Raw genomic sequence first — 20,158 nt, 5'->3', positions numbered from 1 at the left:
ACATAGCTCATCTGTTTGTCAGAAATACCAATTGCATTTTGACTCTTTTTTACTCCCTTGCTATCATGAAATATGCAAACCAAAAACAAAGGGGGAAAAAAAAGATATAAGATTCTTATTTCTATTACATTCTGTTCTATAGCACAGCTAGCTGGATAATATTTTAACCTTCCTCATCATCTTTTTTTTCTTTTCTTCTTCTTTTCTTCTTGCAAAGCCACACAATTGAATTTAAATCCTATTGTGAATATTTATTTAGTCTCTCTCTATATTTTTCCATGGTTAAGGTTAGAAGAAATAAATATGGATGCTCCTTAGCTCTGAAGCTTCAGTACATTAATATAAACTGTTCAGCCATTTTCCCTAAAGCATATATATATGTGTGTATATATGTTGCAAACCTGAAGACTTTTTACACAGCTGCTTATTGCTAAACAGTGTCTTGTCCAGAAGGGGACAATCTGTGTTTCTAATTGCTGTCAGTGAAGCTGAGATTCATTATGTGACTTTCCCATTAAAATGTGAGCATTAATTTGTATAATGAAATATCACCCACTGCAGCGTTCATTAGCCTCACTGTATACACCACACTGTTAGCTACCTAGAAACTGTAGTTAATTTCGCTAATGGATATTTCCCTACTTAGTGTTTGGTAGGAAATGTATACCGTTAACATTACCTTTTAAACTTTTAAGATTATTTAAATTCAATCAATTATTTTTGACAAAAGTTTGGGATGTCATTACATCGAGGGAAGGCGAGTGGTATAATATTAAGGATGAAGTTATAGGGAGAAACAGATTGGGAATGGGGGAAAAATCTTTTTAGCTTAATTTGGATTTTTTTTTTCTAAAAAAAGTCAACCATGAAACTGTTTCGGTTCCTGGTGCATGAGGCCATTTTCTTCAATTATGTATCTAATCCATCTTGCCTCTGTAAATAGTTTATAGTTTTATAGTTTATTATATTATATTTGTATACCGCCCTTCTCCCGAAGGACTCAGGGCGGTGAATACTGTTAGTAGACATTTAGTAGAATACTGTTAGTAGACATAAATACTGTTAGTAGACATTTCCAGGAGAAAGCACAAGTTGAGTTTATTTCTGTCAACTTCATACTGACTATTCCTTAAGACACATGACAACTATCTGTAGCAATTTTTAGAAGAGACTGTATTTTCCGATCAGGAACAATCCTGCAATCTGTTTTCAACTCATAATAGATCATAATCTGAACTCAGGTGAATCACACCAAGTTAGGTGTGAAAGAACCACTTTGGGCAAGAAAGAAAGAAAAAGTGTGTGAAAGAAAAAAGAGACAGGAAAAAAGACAGAAAATAGGAAAAAGTGTCTTTGTTTGGAAGCAGATTTAAGAAGCCTATTTAGAGACCTACTGTTACCTAGTCTTGAGGGACACTGAAGTAATATCGCAATATTACTGTATGTGGACCACTTGGGAAGCAATGTCAGGCTGAAGAGAAGCTGATGATCATTGTGGATCAAGAAGTGGTGAATGGATCAGCAGCTTGCAAGTTCTTCACACAGAGGCTTCCCACAAAGTGGCTATAAAACAATTCTCTCCAAGGGGCTCTGGAGTTTTGGGAGTCAAAGGGAAGTCAACTTTCATTAATTTCAAGTCCTCATATGAGCAAACAAAGAAACAAAAGTGGCCCTTTAATTACAATAAAAGATTGATACAAGGAAGAAGTATTTATTTAGCATGTCTGTCTGTCTGTCTGTCTATCTAATAATAATAATAATAATAATAATAATAATAATAATAATAATAATAATAATAATAATAAGAAGAAGAAGAAGAAGAAGAAGAAGAAGAAGAAGAAGAAGAAGAAGAAGAAGAAGAAGAAGAAGAAGAAGAAGAAGAAGAAGAAGAAGAAGAAGAAGAAGAAGAAGAAGAAGAAGAAGGAAGGGACCTTGGAGGTCATCTAGTCCAACCCCCTGGCAAATGGCTGGCCAGTCTCTTCTTAAAAACTTCCAGTGTTGGAGCATTCACCACTTCTGGAGGCAGGTTGTTCCACTGGTTATTTGTTCTAACTGTCAGGAAGTTTCTCCTTAGTTCTAGGTTGCTTCTCTCCTTGACTAGTTTCCATCCATTGCTTCTTGTCCTGCTTTCAGGTGCTTGGGAGAATAGCTTGACTCCCTCTTCTTTGTGGTAGCCCCTGAGATATTGGAACACTGCTATCATGTCACCCCTCACTCTTCTCTTCGTTAAACTACACATACCCAATTCCAGCAACCGTTCCCTATATGTTTTAGCCTCCAGCCCCTTAATCATCTTTGTTGCTCTTCTCTGTACCCTTTCTAGAGTCTCGACATCGTTTTTACATCGTGGTGACCAAAACTGGATGCAGTATTCCAGGTGTGGCCTTACCAAAGCATTGTAAAGTGGTATTAGTACTTCACTTGATCTTGATTCTATCCCTCTGTTAATGCAGCCTAGCACTGTGTTGCCTTTTTTGGCAGCTGCAGCACACTGCTGGCTCATATTGAGGTGATTGTCTACTAGGACTCCGAGATCCCTAGTAGGTAGGGATAGGTATCTATCTACCTATCTCATCCATCTATCTATCTATCTATCTATCTATCTATCTATCTATCTATCTATCTAACATCTATCTATCTATCTATTGCCACCCTTTTCACATAAATGACTTTTGGCTGCTTACAACTGAATATATGAAAACAATAAAATACATACTATAAAATAAAATAAAAACTTCATAAATAACCATCAATAAAGCCCAGAAACCATCTCTATCACTCTTGTGGGAGCCCAATCCTGGGCAGAAAACCAAGTTTTTAGGGCCTTATGAAAGACCAGCAGCATCTAACAGTCCTTGTTTTACATGTAAACATTTGAACAGAATGAAATATACGGTATATAACGTGAATAAAAATTTTAGTGTACTCTAATTCATTCTCCTCGGTGCTCTGCAGCTTCCCCACAAGATACATCTCTTCTATTCTTTTCCTACCATGGCCCCTAAGAAAACCCTGAGGGCACAGCAGTCCAACAGGGCTTCTGTCTCAAATTATTACGAGGAAGCATCTAGTGACTCTCTTCCTGAGTGTAATAGGTTGTAATCTTGATAATTAGTCAACAGTAGCTTTTTCTTTTAAAGCCATCCCACACAGTGGCATGAATACATCTTGAAATAGCGACTTCCATAGTTAATTTTGTAATATGGGCATGGAAGGAGGGGGGGTGTCTTTCTGTCAGTTCTTCTGAGTGAGTCTGGATTCCAGTACCTCATTCCATTTACTCGGAATCTTAGATAACTGTATTCCTCCCTATCATCTCATTCTTTTATTGGCTTTGTGAAAAATATAACCCCATACGTACTTTCTGAGGTGCATAACCAGAATGGTTCACAATTCTCCAAAGCTGGTTGCATCCAGACTTGAGTGACTTTCATTTCAATGAACCAAAATTCAATCTGAATTTTCAGTTCTGTTCTTAGAGATCATCAATGTGAAAGCTGCACTTTTAGAACAAAAAGTCTTCCTTTTCATCCACTGTTTGTCAAGTTTTCATCTTACCCACCCCGCACCTTTCTGAACCACCTTAAATCCATGAATTTTATGTGGAATATACATTTTTCTTGCCCCAGCATACAATATTAGGGAGGGGGGGGGAGAATTAAATTAAACTTTGACTTAACAGATAGCATCCTAATATGTCCTTTGTGCTATTAACATGCTTGGGTGTATTACTATTTCTTTCCATTCCTATAATACACAATGTTGTTCCAAGAGTGGAATTAGAAAATTGGAATGAATTCTAATTCTAAAATTCTAATGGTATTACAAAATTGAGGGGGAAAAAATTCTGGTATTTAAACCTTGCAACAGAAAGCCCTGAGATTCTGATCCATTGGTTCTTTATCTCCATATCACCTTCCAACTTATGTAGCAATTATTTAATTCTTTGCACATGTTTGTTCTCAAACACAGAATGTTTTGTTATGTTCATGCATTTTCTAAACAGAGGAACAATGAAGACATTTGTGCATCTATTAATCAAACCCAAAATAAGCAGTTCTTCTTGGCCTTTAGTTATAATAAATATTTGCCATTTCTAAAATACTCTAAAAAATAAATGTACTTCTTTTAGTTTTGTATTTCTTTTCTTTCACTGATGTTTGGGGGAAAAACACTACTTTTGCAAAAATACAATTCAGTTTAATCAAAGTCTTCCACATTAGAAGGACGTGTAAAAGAAAATAGTTTGCTTTTGAAACACCAGGGAATTGTGGGGCTTTTGAGGTATTTAACAGCACCTCCCTATGCTGCTCTGCCTGGACAAATGGAGCCATTCTAAACCTTTTTTTTTTAAATCTATTTGATAATTCAAATTGAAATTCCATGCATGCAGAAATTTGCATGCCCATTGTTACAGAAAAAAACAACTTTTCAACCAAGGATTGTCCCTTTGTATTAAATTTAACAAAATCAACATAAATAGATCTTTCAAATATTTGAGAATATTTGAGCAGTCTCAATATTTCAATGAAAGGGGGGTTGGTGCTCTTAAATTTATAGTAACAGTGGGGAGACTGATATCTGAAACAATACTTATCTAAGTTATCTATTTAGAACACCCAAAGACAACTCATGCTCAACACATCAATGCTGAGCCATCATTAGAGGACGTTTTTGCAGGAGAAGAGAAGGCTGATCTTCAGCTTTATCTAGCACCAGTTTAGCTTTAACCATTAGTTGACTAGATTCTTGTATTAAAGATAGAAATAATAAACTCTTATGTGGTTTGAACTCAATGAATATTCCTGGTTATTTGCACTTGACATAATCTAGATGGCGGTACATATGGATCAATGGAATTTACGGGGCAGGACTTAGGTCTCTTGTGGCAACGCAATGAACTAATGACAAGTTTAACCCTGCCTTCCAGCTCAGCTGCCTCTTCTAAACATTTCCGAGTTAGTGTACCTTCTGTCCAAATAAAATGCCATGTTAAGGTGACCCTCTCCCCTGTGACTTTGTGATCTGGCTACAGCAGAATGGTATAAATGGGAGACAGTTGGTCCTTAACAAAGGGTGTGGAGTCAAATTACTATTGCCGGCTAGCTGATCAGCTGCTTGGTGGTCAGCAACAATGGCAGAAAACATTTCTGCATCAAAATCAGTTTTGATTCCCAGCAACTTCTCCCTACAGTTTGCTTGGTAGCATTTTTTTAGAAATGGGATAGCCCTTGCCTTCTTCAGAGAGAGAGGGGGGGGAGAGAGAGGGAGAGACGGACTGGCCCCTTGATCTATAAAAAAAACAGCTATAATGGAATGGATTGAGGATGTGGATTTCCCGGAGGGTGGAATGGAAGTGCACTCCAGAAAAGTAAGAAGCAACTCAGCCCAGATATTATGTATGAGAGAAAGAGGGTAAAGACGGCTTCTCTCTAATAGTTCACAGAGTATATGGTAGATAGTAGAGTGCTCCGTTTGGCAAGATTTTTGTCCTTCTGTGAGAAACAATAAAGAACGCAGCCTCAAAGAATCATCAGTTCTTGGTTTGGGACCTGACATCAGGAAATTCTTGGATTGCAAAGCCTTTACAACAAGAAGTTTATGATCCTGGCCATGGGTTGAAAGAGTGAGAGATTACATTTTAGCCTCCCCCATCTCAGTTTTCTTCATCTCACCTAATGACAGGGCTGGCTCTACCACCTACTAAATGGTAGTAACATGAATGTAGTTCTTGTGGGTTAGTCCCTGAGCCTCCATACTTCCAGAGAACAACTTCTATGCATTCCTTTCTTTTCGGCATAAAGGGATCACGCTTTTATGAGGAGGCCTCACCTGTGTGTATCCTCAAGTGAACTTTTAAGTGATGGGATGTCCTGAATGTTTTCCCACAGTAGGGACAGTCCTTCATGGTAGACCCAAGGCTCCTATCTCTCAATAATGATGGCTGCTGGACGCCGGCAGATCTTCCAGCTTCCTCTCCAACATCTGAAACAGAGAGAGTGTTCTCACATCACTTCAGCACATGTCAAGAAGTTGTTCTCACTCAAACTGCTAATGCAACACAAAGCGAAACATGTCAATACTACACCTGTCTGTTTCATTCTTTTAAATCTGACAGAATGCTGACAATTCATGTATTTTCTTGTTATTCTCTTAAATTATTTCATCTTTCCCATCATCGTTTTTAAGCAGCATATGGTACCTTTATACAGAACTGAATTAGACAAGAAAAGAAACAGCTGTGTCAGCAGCTGGTTTGATTTCTTCTTTTGCTTCATTCCTATTAAGTACTTTCTCATCCTTAAAAAAAAAAAGAAAAACACAAAAACTTTTCCTTGTTTTTTTTCCCCCAGAAAAGTTTTTTCTCCCTTTCTTGCATTTGCTTGACTGTTAATATGCAGATGCAAGCCAAGCTGTGCATCCGTTTCAAAAGTTTGAAGACTAAAGAAAGCAGTAAGAACATTACTACAATTGATACTACTAATATTAATGGTATTAGGCGTAATGCACAGGAAATTAAGCACTTTTAAATATAAGCCTTTGGTTAATTCATTAAGTACTGTTGGTTTTAATAGAAGACTAAGCAGATGTGCAAATCTCTCACAATGAAATCAAGGAGATTTAAAACTGTTCACCCATTAAATGGACTATACCAATGTTTGTGGGAACTTGTCACATAAATTATACCAAGTTACAGCTTTTCTTTTATTCTTTTCTTTAGAGCGAGATGCCATCACAATTTAATTGTGTCACATGATTATTCCTACTTCATTCTGCATCCAAGAGGCAAAAAAGAGCTTTAATCCACAGCTTTATCTCAGATAACTTCCACATTGGATTTTATCTGCACTCTACCCTTAAACTGTTCTTGTTCTCTCCTGATGCCACTTTCAGAATAAGCTGGTTTAGGAAAAACTGTCTGGACTGAGGTACCTTAGTTATCATAGTTAGCAGTGCACTGATGGTGTTACCTAGTTGGGCAATGCATCTACAGGCAAACAACCAAGCTCAGAAAGCATCAAAGACCCCATAGTTTAACCTCAGCTAAAAATATTCTCTTCTATTGAAAGAATCCCTCTCCAGCCTCAACTCAAACTCATCCCAAGTAAATTATTGACTCCCAGTATACCTCTGACTTTATGAGATTTAACAATCAAAGGCTGACAGGGACAGAGAACATAGGGAATATGGAAAAGAAGAGCCAAAAAGCCTGTTATGTAGCGAGTTCTTCGCGCAGGAAAGAAGACGAGGCAAGTGAGTTCAGCAAAGCTCATGGTTTATTGCTTGCAGGATCTGAACTGAGAATTGGGCTGCAGCTTGCAGCAATTTATAGCCAGGCCCCTAGGTGGCAGCCAATGGGTTTAAAGCAACCATTGCCGCCTAGGGGCAGCCAATAGCAGCACTGGAGACCTGGAGTCTGGGTTGCTGGAGAGCCGTTAGCTGCTCCAGTTTACCACGTGATGCTATAATTGAGCCCAATACATAACAAAACACACAACAAAATCCTTGGTATCATGATAGTTTTGTGAAATGTCATCAGGGTTTAATACATATTAACACTGCATACTTCCATAATATGGAAAGATGCGTATGATGTGCCCATGAGCAAAAGATGGGAAATATGTGCAAGTATGCTATTTTAGCTGCAAACATATGTATTGTTACTATGTTTATTAGAATTATATCCTTTTTGTACAGGAGCCCAAGATGATATACATATTGTTCCATCCTCTTGTGGGTCTCCCCCCCAAAAAGAAACTGTGAAGTAAGTTGGGCTAAGAGGAAGTGACTGTCCCAAGGAAGGGCATCCAGCCAGTAAACACACAACTCCATCCAGTCGCCCTGACTCCATCCCAAATTAAGGGATTACAGGTTTGGAAAAAGAGTTATTGATATATTTTCATTGTGTTCTTTTCCATTGTTCATTTTATGGTTCTATTATTTTACTTCTGTTCTGTTTACACTCTTTTCATTTCTTCTTTGTTATCATTGTAAGCTGCCTAGGGTAGCCCCATGGCATGATAAAGGTAAAGGTAAAGGTTCCCCCGCACATGCGTGCTAGTCGTTTCCGACTCTAGGGGCCGGTGCTCATCTCCGTTTCAAAGCCGAAGAGCCAGCGCTTGTCCGAGGACGTCTCCGTGGTCATGTGGCTGGCATGACTAGACGCCAAAGGCGCACGGAACGCTGTTACCTTCCCACCGTAGTGGTCCCTATTTTTCTACTTGCATTTTTACGTGCTTTCGAACTGCTAGGTTGGCAGAAGCTGGGACGAGTAACAGGCGCTCACTCTGTAGCTAAACCTAACAAAGACACTAATAAACTAGGACAAATCAAATCAGTGTGCAAACAGACATGTGTGAGAAGGAGCAGAAGGTCTGCAGCAAACCACAGTGAAGGGGAAACAAACAAACTCAAGAAAAAATATATGTGAATTTTACGGATGTATTTCCCTGTAGTCAGTAAAGTAAATACATGTGTGTTTCTGAGAGGTGAAAAATGGTTAAAATATCTGTCCAGGAAATCACACACAACATGGATATTCCCTGGACTTTGAAGCTTTGTTTTTTTGTTTGAATAGAATAGAATAGAATAGAATAGAATAGAATAGAATAGAATAGAATAGAATAGAATAGAATAGAATAGAATAGAATAGAATAGAATAGAATAGAATAGAATAGAATAGAATAGAATAGAATAGAATAGAATAGAATAGAATAGTTGGAAGGGACTTTGGAGGTCTTCTAGTCCAACCCCCTACTCAGCCAGGAAACTCTATACCATTTCAGACAAATGGTTGTCCAATCTCTTCTTAAAAACTTCCAGTGTTGGAGCATTCACAACTTCTGGAGGCAAGTTATTGAAAACAATAAACAATTGATTTTTTTAAAAAAATTCTCTGAGTGTTCTGCTTGACATTCCAGCAAATTTTAACACATAGTAGATGTTAGAAAGCTGGAAAGATGCATGAATAGAAACACTGCAAGTCTCTACAGCATTTGACAATAATGCAACTTAGAATCCATGTGGACCATCAAGCAGGCATGAACTACTTTATATTGTTGGATTCCTCAAGAAACTTTAATTGTCATATTATTCGTACAGCACTCAACAGGAAACAAAATTCAACAGAAGAAAATACTCTGAATTCTGCAAAATTAAGACGGTACGTATGAAGTGGAAAAACGCAGATGTGTGAAAGGATCCTCTTATTTTGTTTGCGGTTTCTATAAACATTATACAGCAGGAGAGGGGGGAAAATGCAGATCAACAGATAGCTAAAACTAACCAGCCACTCCAGATAAACTTATGGAATAAGAGTACTAGTTATGCTTTGCTAGATGTCACTCTTAATGACAGCTTGTTAGACATCTCTCTTTTATCTTGCTGCCTAGGGTATGTGTGGCCCAATAAAAAAAAAAGAATAAATTTGTAAGATAAACAGCTCGTTTTGCAGATTTAAGAGACTGATTTTCACTTCGCTCAGAATTGATATTCCCCCACCCTTCAGATTCATTTTTGGTGAGGCTGAAAAGCTGTGGTGTTTAGCACTAATCCCTCTGAAAAAGCAAAAATGAAAACAGAGGGGCAGGACAATGTGTGGGTGGTCTGGAGAATTGTCCTTTCCACTTAACTCAACTTATAGTCCGTAGATTGGTCTAGTGGGCCCAATCTTACCTACAAGGACTTTTTTTAAAACATACATTTATGGGCCTCTAAAACTGAGTTGAGAATTCTCTCTCTCTCTTTCTCTCTCTCTTTCTCTCTCTCTCTCCCACACGCACACATACACACAGAGAAAGGATGCTATGAGTAGATCTTGCAAGTCTGAAAGGACATTTCTTCGCTCACCTTTACAACTAGGGGGTGGGGGTGGTTTCCTTCTGTTTAGTAACACCGTTAAAGGAGGCTCCTTCCCTTCATATATTATTGGACAATTTCTCCTTCCCCCTGGAGAAATTAATAGAAATCATCCAACTTAAGTTAGCGAAGAATTTCCGAAGATAATTTCTGCCAAGCTTTTAAACCCCAAAAAAGTTAGCCTTCCGCTGGCAGCGAATTTGTCTAAGAGACTAAAATTGCTTAAAAAATAAAAATAATAATAATTTTTTAAAAAAACCGGCAGAATGCACTCTATTGTCTGCTGTTTGAAATCTAAAAAAGATTTCATCAGTTCCATTTTTCTGAAAGTCACAGTTATTGTTTACAACAGTGCCTTTGGTATTTAATAAGTGACCTCATGTTAAATATTCTGCAAGAGTTACCATCGTTTTTTTGGGCTTCTTAACAACTTGCCTCTTTTGTTGTTTTATCAAAGGGTTTAGGGTGTTTTTTTTTTCTTTTAAGTGACCATGTATGGTCATGTTACACTGTTAAGCATTAATATGGATCGGCAAAGAATTTGTTGAAACAAAGAGCTATTTTAGAGCTGATTTGGAAGAAAGCCTACCAGTGAGGAGAAAATAGCTCTGCCCTGTTTGTGTAATTAGAAATGAAGATTATACCAAAAAGCTCTTTTGGTAAATGAAAAATATAGACTTTTTTTTTCTTCTGTTAGGCACTTGAATGACACAGAGAAACAAAAGATCCATCCTGCCTTGCATTCTGAGTGGCTGCATAAGAAAATATAACTAGGTTTGAAAAAGCGGATCAAGTTTAATAGAGATGGCTAGGGTAGTAGAATCATTCAGACAAATGAGACATGGCCACAACACCCCTCCAATAATCATAACCATACCATAGAGCACTTCCCTTTATCCGGTGCCAGAATAACAGAGTTGGAAGGGACCTTGGAGGTCTTCTAGTCCAACCCCCTGCTCAAGCAGGAAACCCAAGACCATGTCAGACAAGTCCAATCTTTTCTTAAAAACCTCCAGGGTTGGAGCAACCCCTGCAACCATTCTTTGTATGCTTTAGCCTCCAGTCCCCTAATCCAGGGGTCCCCAACCCCTGGTCCAAGTGTGGTCTTACCAAGGCATTATCGCATCCCCTTGCATCTATATTAAGCTGACTCAGCAATAGCTGCCATTATCCTGACCATAGGATGGTGCAACACCATTCTGAGGGGATGAAATGGCTCCTGCTACCATTTTGCCTTGAGGCAATTTAAAAAAAATAAAAGCAATTGGACCGGTTGGGGGAAAAACAGCCCTGTGCGAGGGCCACGTGGTTTAATAGGGGTTCACATCCAAGAGGATTGGGTAAATTATGGAGCTGGTAGGCAGGCAATGGTGGGAAATTGACCCATGCAAAATGTATCATTTCCAGTGTGTGGAAAATTACTTTCTGTTTCATAGTTTGAATCTGAGGGATCCAAACTAGAAGTAAATGGACTTTGCTGCCCATTGGGGATGCTCCTGCAGAAATTTTAGATGGACCATCACTGTGGTGTCAGTGCCCAAAGCTACAAGTTATCAAAGAGTCCTGCTCTGTTTGTAGAAAAGTTAGAAGTAATAGAAAGAATTAGTTGATAATTAGAAAAGCTGAATCTTGAGTGTGTCATACACGGTCAGTACTCCCTGGTTGGTGGAATAGAAGTGACAATATGTTGGTTTGCAATGTAGTCTCTAGATTGGAGATCCTATTTTATGTACATGAAAAAGGATAAAACAAACATTAGCTTTGTTTGCCCATCTCTTTGTTAAACTAATTGATTAAACTGAAGGAGGAGAAGGAGAAGGAGAAGGAGAAGGAGAAGGAGAAGGAGAAGGAGAAGGAGAAGGAGAAGGAGAAGGAGAAGGAGAAGGAGAAGGAGAAGGCTTCAACTTTCCTCTTCATGGGAAAAGGTATTTAGAATTATTCAGGGAATCATTGTGACACTCTTTCTCTAAAAAAACTAGATAGCAATCCAAGGGTATTACAGATACTACTCAGAAATTAAAATCTGCCTTACACTTAGACTTCTGTTCATTCTGCATAAATCTAGCCGAAGACATTCTGCAAAATTTAAAAAACATATCAGGAATTTAAATCTGACCACATATCCTTAAGCTAAGGAACCCACTGTGTCTTGAAAGCATGAAATTAATGTTCTGTCAAGCCACTCACAGCCACTCACAGCCAAGAAAGCTCATGGAGTCTCATCATTTAGGGTTATTGAAAGGAAATGAGGTTAGATTACAGAATCTTAGGAAACAGATAGGCCTACATTAGCACCCCATTGGGGGCCTCTTTGCTTCATCTGATCATCTTTCTAACTGCCTCTTGATGCAAAGTAGATGTTGTGGTCTCTTCGGTTGATAAAGAAGGAGTGTACAGATGTTTATAGAGTACAGATGTTTCTAGAATGAGTATAGAGTATATAGAGTGACGCCCTTTACTTCATTATGCTTTTATCTTTATTTTTATGGATTTTGTTGTGATTTCTTCATTTCATTGTTGTGAGCCATCCAGAGGCATTGAGAGTTAGACAGCACACAAGTTCAAAGAATAATTATTACTTATTTTAAGTAAAAATTAATTTTATTTAAAACAAGTTTAAATAATAATCATACAAACCAATCAAGTCCTGGCTCATAACATAACAGATTTAATTCTGTTTGAAAAGAAGAAAGTGTGGATAATTGATGTGGTAACACTGAGAGACAGTAGGTTGGTTGTTTGACACAGTAGTTAGAATGCAATATTGCAGGCTAACTCTGCTCACAGCCTGGAGTTCGATCTTGACCAGCTCAAGGTAGACTTAGCCTTCCATCCTTCTGAGGCTGGTAAATGAAGACCCAGGTTGTTGGTGGCAATATGCAAATAATGCTCCCAGAGAGTGTTGTAAAGCACTATAAGATGGTATATAAGTCTAAGCACTATTGCTATTAATTACAAAATCTTTTTTCTTGCAGGTTACAGATTCTCTGGCTTCCCCCAATAATCCAAGAAAATCCCAAGAAAAAAAACATCCTTCCAAGTGAAGGGAGCCTTTTTCAAATCAGGAAATTGTGATAGCTAGGGAGGCTGCAGAATGAGAAAGAGGTGAGTAATTAAATACTAACTTATGACCAAAACAAAAGTTTAAAAAATACCACTAGAAGAAATTTTACAGAAAATCCAAACACACTTGGGAATGAGGTAGAAAGACAGATGCATTTTTCACAGGGGAAGAAAACTTTCAGGAAATTGCAAAACAGATTTTTGATGTGGCATTAATTAAAATGGATGTGGATCATCCCAAATAACTTTCCCCTCAGGAAATATAGTTTTATTATATTCTTTTTAAAAAGAACAACAGCAATGCCTCTTAAACAGTCTTCTATACTCTTAATAATTTGGCAGAAGAAAAAATCCCCAATGAACATTGGCCTGTGTCTTTCTCTTTAACCAGCTGAGTGATCAGAGCTTTTAATATAGCTGTTCCAATTATTGTAAAAGTCATCTAGTACCTTATAACCACAAATATTGACAGTTTATTGCACAACACATCCATGACATTTGAAGGTCACATCATACATAATACATACACTTTTATAAAAATGTCTGGAACAAAGAGATACATGATCAGCAATTACCTCTTACTAGCAGTTTGGCTTTAAAAAACGAGAACCAAAACACTGGACCAAACACAGGAAATCTTATTAATTAAAACAACACAATCTTATTAATTAAAACAACACAAAACTTTGATATAACAACAAAGAACTTTGAATAAATATCGGTTTCTTTTTAGTTCGGTGTAATTCATAAGGTACAGTACATACAAAAAAGGGAATATATCCTTCTAGATACTGTTGTTGGACCTTTCATAGGCTGGAAATTGGGATTCAAGCATATTTAGAAGGCCACAATTTGCTCATTTTTATCTAGCTGGCCACTGACCACCTTAGATCTGCATGGAAGAAAGTTCCTGAAGAAAGGCTTATCTTAACTCAACTTCTTGTAAATTGTGAAAATTGAACTCAATTGTATCTGGCCATCAACAAACTGGAGAAAGCAGATTGTTATTCACAAAAGCTTATGCAACAATCAGTTGGTTAGTCCTGAAATTGACCCAAGACAAATTTGTTGAGTTTGCTGCAAAAGTATAACATGACTATCTCTTTTAAAACATTTCTAAGTTTGAGACTTTATGAGAAAAAGGGTAGACACAAAAACAGAAAAGATTCTACCTAGTCCACAATATCAAGAAATTTTAGTTGATTACAATACTCAGTAGTTGATATATGCAATGAAGGATGGGGTTCCAACACTGTTTTTCAAAGGGAATTCCATCACACAGAAATATTTTCCAACAGCTTTTATATAAGAGTAATACAATTAAAATTTGTCTCCTTTTTCTCAAACCTATATAAATATGAAAAACTGCTATCTACAAAACACAACATTCATTGCTTCTACTCTCCTAATGTAGATTTGTTCTATCGCTTTACTTGTCTTACACACACACACACACACACACACACACACACGCAACATACACACACATTTGCACTTGATCATTGCACATTTGCAAAACAACTAAAAATAAATTAAACAATGAAGGACTCTTGCTTTGACTCCTGAAGAGATGGCTTTACTTGCTTGCCTAATGAAAACCTTAACTAGAAAATCCAATTGTTATGTTTGTAGAGAATCTCACTGTTGTTCTCCAGTATCTCTCCAAAATGTCTTTGCTTTCTCTACAAAATCATCTAACTGATACATGGGGGGGAAATAAGTCAGAAAATGCAATTTAAAAAAAAAAAACAACCAATGGTTTTTCAGAAATTAACTTACAACTCAGGATCTTGAGGGACATACAACTACCATCCATTCCGACTCAATTTCACTTTTTTTTTTTGCTAGCGTTTGAAAAACTTGTCACCTTTTCATCCATCTATGGCAGGGGTCCCCAACCCCCAGTCTGTGGACTAGTACCGGGCCCCACCAAGGCAGCAACCGGTCCGCACAAACAAGCAAAGCCCCATCTGCGAGATTTAGGTAGCACACAAAACCACACATTCTCTCGTCTGCAGAAAAACCTCTCTCCACGGAACCAGTCCCTGGTGCCCAAAAGGTTGGGGACCTCTGATCTATGGCATTGAGTAAGGAACGGACTTGTTCCCAAAACAGCACTTTGGCACATGTGACAGTCACCCATTACGCTGATTGCTAACAAGCAAACACCAAGCTTCTAATTAACTTCTCCTGCCAAAAAAACCATGGAAGAATAATAACAATTTTGAAAGGCCTCAAGGCTATTGTACCTCACCCCCAAATTCTTTAGAAGGAAAGTTTGGCCTTTTTCTCTGAAGCATCATGCTTGTAACCATCTCCATATTCTAGGTTTCCTTGGGACAGCTTTGATCCACAAGTTGAATAGGAAGAGGCAGTTTGATTATTGCCTAGATAAGACTAGTCTCTCCCATACTTCATCCAGATTGTTTATTTCATTTGGAGAAAAATCAAGAAGGGTTTTATCTCTTCTCTCTTAGAGCAGAAGCTTTCCAAATGAATCATCAAGTTATTCTCCAAAGCACCTGAAGGCAGGAGAAGAAGCAACGGATGGAAACTAGTCAAGGAGAGAAGCAACCTAGAACTAAGGAGAAACTTCCTGACAGTTAGAACAATTAACCAGTGGAACAACCTGCCTCCAGAGGTGGTGAATGCTCCAACACTGGAGGTTTTTAAGAAGAGACTGGCCAGCCATTTGCTTGAAATGGTATAGGGTTTCCTGCCTGAGCAGGGGGTTGGACTAGATGACCTCCAAGGTCCCTTCCAACTTCTCTTCTTCTTCTTCTTCTTCTTCTTCTTATTATTATTATTATTATTATTATTATTATTATTATTATTATTATTATTATTATTATTATTATTATTATTATCTTTTTGTATTCAGAATTGTTATCTGAAAGCAGGTAGATGGCTTCAAAGCCCATACCATAAGGGTTAGTGCAGCTTCTGTAACTTATCTCTGCCATATTCATATCAGATTCACTGAGTCTGACAAACACTTTTTCTTTTCTTTTCTTTTTTTTAAAAAAGAGCATTGTTTACTTGATGCACAGCTAGATCAGATACTCAATTTGGAAGCGTTATCTTACAGAAGTCCATTTTTAATTAAAGTCTTTGGTGTCCTCCTATTAGGATGGGTGTTTGCTACTGATTAAAGATTCAGAGTAAAAGGGGGGGAAAGGGGGAAGGAAATTGTCCATTCACACCAGCTGTCGTGAGTATGTCGCACCTGGACACATAAGTATTTCCGGGCCAAAGGCTAAGTTGTACTGTGCTATACTGTACCCAAAAAAGTAGGAAGCACCAGGACAGAGAAGTGGACAGAGGCAGAAACCAAAAACCAGATTTAATGTTCTTTCTTTTAACAGAATTACAGCATTGGAAGGGACCTTAGAAGTTTTCTAATCCAATCTCCTGCTCAGGCAGGAAACCCTATACCAGGGGTCTTCAAACTTGGCCCTTTTATGACTTGTAGACTTCAACTCCCAGAATTCCTCAGCCAGCAAAGAATTCTGGGAGTTGAAGTCTACAAGTCATAAAAGGGCCAAGTTTGAAGACCCCTGCCCTATACCTATACAATACAAACCCTATCCCAGGAGTAGGCAACCTTGGCTCTTTTATGACTCGTGGACTTCAACTCCCAGAATTCCTGAGCCAGCATAGCTCAGCACATAGCTCCCTATACCGTATACGAATTGTTGTCCAATCTTTTCTTAATTTTTTTAAAATTGAATTGAAATAAATGACATTAAGGAAACAGAGTGAGTAGGATGATTACCCATCTATTTTTTTTAAAAAAATCCCCTTAACTTATAATATGGTAGCAACTTTGGGAAACTTTTTGGGAACTGGAGTTAAAACGTTCACATTCACATGTTGACTTTGGTACTTAATTATATTTCAATCCCAAACGGTTGCTTTGAAATGAGACGGGCAGCCAATAAATTTAAAAATAAATAAATAAAGGTTGGCACTGCCTATCATTTGTTCACATAATACAGTCTCCCCCTCATATCTTATATGGAACTGCATTTTGTCATTTCTGTACAGTTCTCCGATTTTTTAAAAAAAGTAAATTTTTTGTTGAAAATCATTAAAATGGTCTTCTTGAAATAAGCAAAAGTAAAACTAAAAAAACACCCATTATCCATAAAAAGAAGTGGAAAGGAAAAAAAATGAAACCTCTTGGGACAAAAAGGAGAATGTTTTGCATGCTTGATTGGTGATTGTCCAGTAAGACAGCTCTAAATACAACCCAGTTCGGAATCTGAGTCAATCAACTGGTCTTTCTTTATGGTCCACACAACATTCCTGGCAAAGCTTTTCTCCTGTCCTTAATTCTGGAAGATATGTGTAGACGTGAGATGTAAATCCATCGTCTTGTCAAAATATTGAATGCATAATCTTCTGGGGTTTTTAATATATATTTATGAATATACTTATCCATATATTAATGGTATTTATTTCAGTAATACTATCCAATCATAATGGGAGCACTTACACGCCTTCCAAATGTATTGGAGAACGTTTTACTCAATCATATTTGTAAACATTTCTAGTCAAAGCAAACATCTTCCAGGCTACCAGCCATTCCTCCTATGGCTCAGAGGGGCCTTGAAGTTGACCACCGGTCAACTTCTCCACAGTTATCTCAAACCACTGAGAACACCTGAGCCAACTAGAGCATTCCCCCCCAACTAACCAGCTATAGAATACAAAACACAAAATGCCAACATGCTCAAATTCAGATCCCTGCACTGAGGAGGATGCTACTCTACCAAAGGCCCTTTTTCAAAAGCGAGTGGACTTTGATTTTTTTTCCCTTGAAGATGTTTCGCTTCTCATCCAAGAAGCTTCTTCAATTCTGACTAAAGAACTGAAGAAGCTTCTTGGATAAGAAGCGAAAGGTTTACAAGGAAAAACAAAAGTCCACCTGCCGTTTGAAAAAGCACTTTTGAGACAGCCATGACGTGGATGACTGAGAATCTCCATAGACAGATGCCACTCTACATAGCACCGTACAACTTCTAGGTTTTTATGAACTGACAATTGCATCAATAAGCCTGAAGCCTTAGAAATATCCCCATCTATCGGTAAGAGCAGGAGAAGGGAACATTGTGTCCCATTTTCCTGGAAAAGGGCTGGGTTTTTTCCCCCAACTGTTCAGGGAGAATGAAAAGGGAAATGAATAGAACATTTATCAGAAAATGATTTTCAGATAAATTTTGCTCCAGCTTTAGTAGGGTGGCAGAACTGAGAGTTGACTTGGTGCCACTCTATCAGAGCAACTCCACTGGAATTAATAAGACTTACAATGAAAGCCAGATAGAGGTCATCCCTTGAGAGACCAAGCAACATAATTTGACTAGGAATGTGAATTTTGCCAGACTTTGGCCCATAACCATTGGAAGTAACACATTAATTAAACTTAACACCGGTGAAACAATTTGAGTAATTTGGACTGATGGATGTTAAGGTAAGGTCATCTGCAAGCAGCCTCAGTAACACCAGAAATTTAGATTCCTAAGAGCAGCTACACGTTTTATGAGCAGCAAATGAACACATACATGTGATTTTCAAAGAACTACCTACATGGCTTTGCAGGCACAATCATTTGTTCTTGTATTCATAAGATTCTATATGAAAATTAATAATGTATGCTGATGTTTGTAATTCTCCATAAACATACATACCTCTGCTAGTCCATGAAGTTAATAATAAGTTCATACTGGAAAAAGCAATTATGTTGGGAAGAGTTGGATGTAAAAGGAAACTAGGCCACCAAAGAACACAGTGGGTGTACACCTTGAAAGCTGACACCATCCAGAGCATAGAAGAATTTAAAAAAAAATAGTCTCAAGGATGCTTTTTCAAAAAGCGACTGGATTTCCCTTTTTTTTTCCCCTTGAAGGCATTTCACTTTGCATCCAAGAAGCTACATCGGTTCTTGGATGAGAAGTGAAACGTCTTTAAGGAAAAATAAAGAAAGTCCAGTTACCTTTTGAAAAAGCAGCTTTGAAACAACCTGGATGACTGAGAATCTTTGTAGATATGCAGAGAAATAGTGCCACAGCGGAAGATGTGGAGAGACCTGGTCCATAGAATCACCAAGAGTTGGACAGGACTGAATGGATGTCATCATCATCATCATCATCATCATCATCCATATACCTGTGACAACCCACTCGTCATTACCCAATATATTGAATGAAGAACATTGGAATGATGGTGTCATCTTGGTGAACTAAGTATGGCACAGTGCTATATTTCTCTTTCCTTGGACACTTGAGCCACCTGATGTCCTATTGGTCAGGGGTCCCCAAACCCCAGTCCATGGACTGATACAGGGCTGCGGCATGCCTTGGTGGAGCAGTGGCCTAATGCCTCCTTAAGTAACACCAGCTGCCTGCAATTAGTGCAGGTTCGAGTCCCACCAGGCTCAAGGTTGACTCAGCCTTCCATCCTTCCGAGGTAGGTAAAATGAGGACCCAGATGGTTGGGGGCGATGACTTTGTAAAAAATGCCGCTGGGGGCCCCCCCAAAAGCCCTAATAATAAGCAGGCATATACATAGAATGAAGGCTATTTCTAAGCACATTGATTTGTGCTTCTTAGATTGTAAGCCGCCCTGAGTCTTCGGAGAAGGGCGGGATATAAGTGGGATTAAAAAAACAACTGGTCCACACAAACAAGCAAAGCCCCATCCGTGGGATGCAGGCAGCATACAAAACCACCCCCCTTCCAGTCTGTGGAAAAACCTGTCTCCCCAGAACTGGTCCCTGGTGTCCCAAAGGTTGGGGACCTCTGCTCTAGGTGGATTTCAATTTATATTATCCATCCATTAAGCACAGCTATACTGGATCGAATGGGCAAGGGAATTGTGACAACTGCTAATTCCTAGAATTCTTTCTTTTGTCTTATTGACGCCTGTCCTGCTTTCAGTATGAAGCCCAGCTTTTAAAGAACGTTCCAATATTGTCTCTCTATAGTGTCACATACATCAACTGCAGTTCGTGTCACTTGAATTTGCTTTCTTCAAGTCAACTAACACTTCACATATCCAAGTCAATGTTTCTGACCACTGACTTTCTGCTGTAAGTTCAGTAGGTTCTTCTAATTACCGATAACAGGTTAATTTTGCTTTTGATTGTCGGGATTCAAAATTAATGGAAGAAGGGCAGGTTGAATCCGTTCAAGTCGGATTTTTTTTTCTCTTTCTATACCAAAAGGAGTATTATTAG

General features: G+C 38.2%; 1 protein-coding gene across 1 annotated transcript in view; it reads right to left on the bottom strand.

Moving 5' to 3' along the window:
• The window catches only part of ZNF536 (zinc finger protein 536), a gene marked incomplete at both ends in the record, with an annotated part of 225,841 nt that overhangs the window by 154,057 nt on the left and 51,626 nt on the right, over positions 1-20,158 (bottom strand). The window contains one exon of the mRNA XM_081335760.1: positions 5,833-5,985. Coding sequence (XP_081191886.1) covers positions 5,833-5,985 — 153 coding nt within the window. The remainder of the gene's footprint in view (positions 1-5,832; positions 5,986-20,158) is intronic.

Source organism: Vipera berus (assembly GCF_964194415.1).
Source record: "Vipera berus genome assembly, chromosome: 10".
Classification (NCBI taxonomy): Eukaryota; Metazoa; Chordata; class Lepidosauria; order Squamata; family Viperidae; genus Vipera; species Vipera berus.
Note: the sequence above shows the minus strand (reverse complement) of the source record. Positions and strands in the feature narration are given on the sequence as shown.